The following is a 4,877-nucleotide window of genomic DNA, read 5'->3' on the forward strand; positions in this document are numbered from 1 at the left end:
TCTGTTCAAGCGCTAACACTTTCAAACAGCACACTTTCCACTCCTCGCTGGACCTTTTGCAGGATGTTTTAAGTGGTCTTAAACACTAACACACACACACACACACACACACACACACACACACACACACACACACACACACACAGCATACTCGCACTGCTTAACTCTGACACTTGCCCCACCATCACCCGTAAACACACATTTCACACTTAAGTCCCCAATGCGGATCTGTGAAGGAAACAAAAAGTCACAGCCTGTGACCACACGCACATAGTGCACAAGTAAACACTTCTGTCTTGCATCTGCTGCGAGATGAGGTTTTGTTTTTCTCTGTGTGACATTTTAATGTTGACTCATACAGAGCGTTTCGGCTTTGAGCTGAGATGCGCCTTGTCTTGACTTATATAGTTTGAAACTTTTCCCTGATTTACAGTGTTTGAAGTTGCAGTGTTTGCATTAGTGAAGACACGCACTAAGCTCGACTTGGCACTGGTAATAAATTATTGTGCTGTTATACCAAAAGTTGTTTCTTTGTCTGAGGTTCAACAGCAAAAGGTTTTTTGTTTTTTGTTTTTTTCATTTTGAATAAATCCTGAGTTATGGTAAAAGAATAGCGTGTCGAACAGTGAATAATTTGCTTTGAAAAACCACAGTGACTGGGATGTGGGCTGTGGTGGCTTAACCACATACATTAATTATGGAAACAGAAGAAGTCTTACCTGTCTGACCTGTTCATTAGTTCTACATAATCCCAATGCTACAATGCTGCTAATCGGTCATCACAGTCAAAGCTCGGAGATAAGATTTGGGTGGCTGACTGGGAGCTGCAAGTTGGGGTTAGGGGTTATTTAATTGTTTTAATTTATGTGTACAAAAAAATTGAAAACTTAAAATGTTAATTGGCTTCTTTTTTTTTGCTTTATTTTTCTGTGTTGTGTCCATTGTTTCTGGTGTTGATACGAAAAAAAAAAAAAACACTGGATGATTAATCGGTGAGCAATCCTGGTATATCGCCAATTAAGATATTTCATCATACCTGTTTATATTTATGTTTATTTCTTTTATATTTATGCTTATTTGTCCTTGACGATGACAATAAACATCTGTTCTATTCTATCCTACATGAGAAAGAAATCAGTCAATATGTTTTTTTTTTAAATATATTGTTTTATTTACGCAGACAGCAAATTACAGTTGTCATTCTGACAATACACAGTATCTATCTTTTACAAAATTCATATTCCCTGATTTTAGTAAATCCCATTTCAAGATAGAAAAACAGGAAATGACTGAAATTAAACATATTTACATTAAACTACATGAGAAGGTCACAGGTCAAGGCCACAGTCCAGTTTAGATTTTTAGCATTAGACAAGGCAAACTGACATCTGTGCTGTGTCTTGTATTATGGTACATTCTGCCAAACTGTCCACTGGCAGTGCAGTTGTCCCCGTGATGTACATTCGTGCAATTCATAGACTTCATCGTCTTGACTGTCTTTAACTGACATACATACAGTCACGCACAAGGCCTGAAGAGATGTCAGAGTGTGTTTATAGCTGAGTTGCTCCATTGCTTTACATGCACCCCTTGCACCTCAGCGGTGCAGAGATGGAGTTTCAGGTTGGTGGCTTGGCTGTAGGCTGACATCTTCAGCGCCTGAGTGTTCCACCACGCATGTCCTCATAAACATCATTGCTGGGGACGCGTCTTGATTTCGCTGTGCTGCTCGAACCCTTAGTCTGGTGACAAAAGATGTTGTTGCCAACGTGTTAGAAGATGTAGGACCACACAATGAGAAGGTCAGAGTCTCTTAGGTCATAAAGTGACAATATATACGGTGAATATAAAGTGATGGAATGTAATTAAGTACATTTATTAAAGTATTTAGATACAATTCAAAGGTACTTGTACTTGAGTGTATGTATTGTCTGCTACCTTGTACTTCCACTCCACTACATTTTGGAGGCAAATATTGTACTTTTCCTACATTTATTTGATAACTTTGCAGATTGCTTGCTGCATCAGAGCCAAAATAGCACTTTTTATGATCAATTTGTTTAAAAGCACTGATTCCCGTAATCAGATAAATCCTGGGTTCCAGATCAGCCAGGTCAACAAGCAGAGTATATATATAATTCACTTTTACTTTTGATATTTCAGTTCATTTATTGCTGCAAAAAATACTTTTGATACTTTTACACAAGTACTATTCACATGGGTGACTTTGACTTTGACTTAAGTGATATTTGAACACAATATCTATGTGTGTGTGTGTGTCATTTTTCTACAAAAAACTTTTGAAAGTTGAAAGTTACACTGACTATAAACCTCAACTTTCAAATAAACTGCTTGTACTATGTGTTGTACGGTACTGCTGAGCGTAACCGGAACATGGAAACAGCCCCCGGTCAGCTTCCATCAGGGTTAGGGCTGTGAGTCATCGCAAAATACAATCATATGAAGACTCACACACAGACACCTACATACACACAGAACTGCTGAAACACATGGCTACCTTGATGATCCATATGAAGAAGCCCATGATGATGCCAAGCAGGACAGCAGCAGAGATCACCACAGACACCAGGACCAGCTCGTTACTCGCTGGGTCACACTGCTTCATCGCATCTGATGGCTCTGTAATAATGTATAGTGCGTTTAGCTCCGGTTGCAAAGGTTTTCATTATTTTCACCACCGCACTGGAATCTGAGGGATATCGAACATCGATCAATGAAATTTGTCCTACTTCCTTATAGAAAGTTGTTTTGGGGAAGTTACAAAATAAAAACAGAAGTTAACAGTTTCTGTACCAGCCATCCACTTGAAATGGTGCCGAGATGTGCCGAATGTCTGTGAGCTGAATGTGGCACTTTGATTTTTACATTTTCTCTGAATAAGTAGTCACAGCAGCAGAGCCAACAGCAGCTCAGTTTTTAGATTGCGTCTGAGACTTTGCAGTAATATGTGAAATCCCTGCTTTGACTGAACACACAAAGTCTCTTAATAGTCACAAAAGTTACACCTGTAACCTGCTGTTACAGTGCATTAACATGCTATATACGTTGTTGGATACATTATTGTTGAGTTCGTACTTAGAAGAAACTTCTGTCCAATTGGTGAAGTCAAATTGTAAGAACTGAAGGGTTTATGGGATTATACAAACATTGATAAGGCTCACCTCTCACCACCAGGAGCACAGATCCAGTGCCTTTCTCATCAACCATCCGACCAGACTTTGTGTCAAACTTTGTGTAAATGCACCAGTAGGTGTCCGTGTCACCAGAGGTCAAGTTTTTGATGAGGATGCTCTTATTGGGGACCCGTCCGTGTGACTGCAGCCTGCCCAGGAATTCCGTGGCGATGGTTTGCTTCCCTGAGTTTCCATCTTCAAATAAAACGTCGTATTTTTCCTTGAGACCTTTCTTCAAATACAGGGAATCTATGTCCAACGAGGTGCTGCACTGGATGGTGACGGCTCCTCCACGATCTCTCCATAGCACACTACCGGTCTCTAGGTAGACAAGACACAGAATCTCTCAGTTTAATCTCATTTTACATTTGATAAAGATTTGCGTGTTCATCCTGCCTCACGCACATTTGCTCCACTCTTACGCATTGTAAATGGAATCAGTCTTACCTGCGCCGCCCAGGGCTGTGCAGCAGAGACAGAGCACAGTTCCGAGCTTTAACCAGACAGCAGACATGATGACAGTGACTGTCAGCAGGAAATGGATGAGTGCTTTCACCCACATCACCCAAGATGATTACAAAAAAAACAACACGTGACCTATTAAGGTCTATGATGTGGGCCAGAGTTTTACACAGTTATCATACAGTCTGCTCTGACACATTACACAGTAACAGCTTTTTCTCTGAGGTCGAACCACAACTGCTGAAAAAGAAGATGAACAGTAGAATGCTTCTTTTATCCTGCTCTAAAGCATCGGGCAAGATTTCTATCTGGAGGTAACTTGGGGGCTTGTGCTGTGTTCAGCAGTCTCAGTTCCTCTTATTGGTGGAGTGCTTGAGAAAACAGCTGTGCATTGGAAGATCCTCTTCTTAAAATACAGCACCGATACAATAATGCAAACCTGCTCGACAAGAAGTGAATGTCCTGCGTTAAAGAAGCTGATTACATGAAGCACATGCAACTAATATCACTGCGTATTTCAATTTTCTGCCCCTTTATACTTCCTCTCCGCTACATTTGTTTGACTTATTAGTTAGATAGGACCTGAAACTTTGACTCGTACTCTTGATACTATTAAAAGTCCATTTAATATCAGATACTTTAAGACTTTTGCTGAAGTACTGTTCGTCTGGGTGACTTTTACTTTTATCAAAGTAGTAATTTCACAAGATATCTACTTCTAATAAAGTACGAGTTGTAGGTACTTTTTACAACAAACATATATACATAATACACATATATTGTGTATACTTATTATCATTTAATTACTGTAAAGTAACTTGGATTTACCTCTAAAATGGAGTTGAAGGGCAATATTGCATAATTTGAAAACACTTGAACGATGTATAAATAATAATGGCTCTTACCTCTGCCACTTAGGGCTGTGCAGGAGAGACAAAGGATGGGTATGACCTTCAACCAGACAGCAGACATGATAATGAAAGGAATATACACTTCCCCGAATGTGACTCCTTAAGAGGAAGTGTCCTCGAAGTGTTTTGCCCTCAGACCAGGATTCTTGACGGACCCACAACATGTGACTATAGCAAAACTGGTTATTCCAGAGACCTAATACAAACAGTAAACCACAATGTGAGATTGTCAGCTCTAATATGAATTAGCCACCACAATAACAATATCAGGGCATGATATGTCTTTTCACCTTGATAAAAGGTCAACGGT

The 4,877-nt window shown here is 39.7% G+C and overlaps 1 protein-coding gene across 2 annotated transcripts; it reads right to left on the minus strand.

Moving 5' to 3' along the window:
* Window positions 1-1,157: 1,157 nt before the first annotated feature.
* Window positions 1,158-4,664, minus strand: LOC119013297. Of its 2 annotated transcripts, none has more exons than XM_037087683.1 (4): window positions 4,562-4,664; window positions 3,183-3,515; window positions 2,519-2,640; window positions 1,158-1,742 (listed from the first exon to the last, which is right to left on the minus strand). In XM_037087683.1, the coding sequence occupies exons 1-4, from the start codon at window positions 4,626-4,628 to the stop codon at window positions 1,653-1,655; spliced, it is 612 nt and encodes a 203-aa protein (XP_036943578.1). In that variant the 5' UTR covers window positions 4,629-4,664; the 3' UTR covers window positions 1,158-1,652. The 2 variants fall into 2 exon arrangements, with proteins under 2 accessions (XP_036943578.1, XP_036943577.1); XM_037087682.1 differs by lacking the exon at window positions 4,562-4,664 and adding an exon at window positions 3,642-4,261.
* Between the last annotated feature and the right edge of the window lie 213 nt (window positions 4,665-4,877).

Source organism: Acanthopagrus latus, chromosome 23 (genome assembly GCF_904848185.1).
Source record: "Acanthopagrus latus isolate v.2019 chromosome 23, fAcaLat1.1, whole genome shotgun sequence".
NCBI lineage: Eukaryota > Metazoa > Chordata > Actinopteri > Spariformes > Sparidae > Acanthopagrus > Acanthopagrus latus.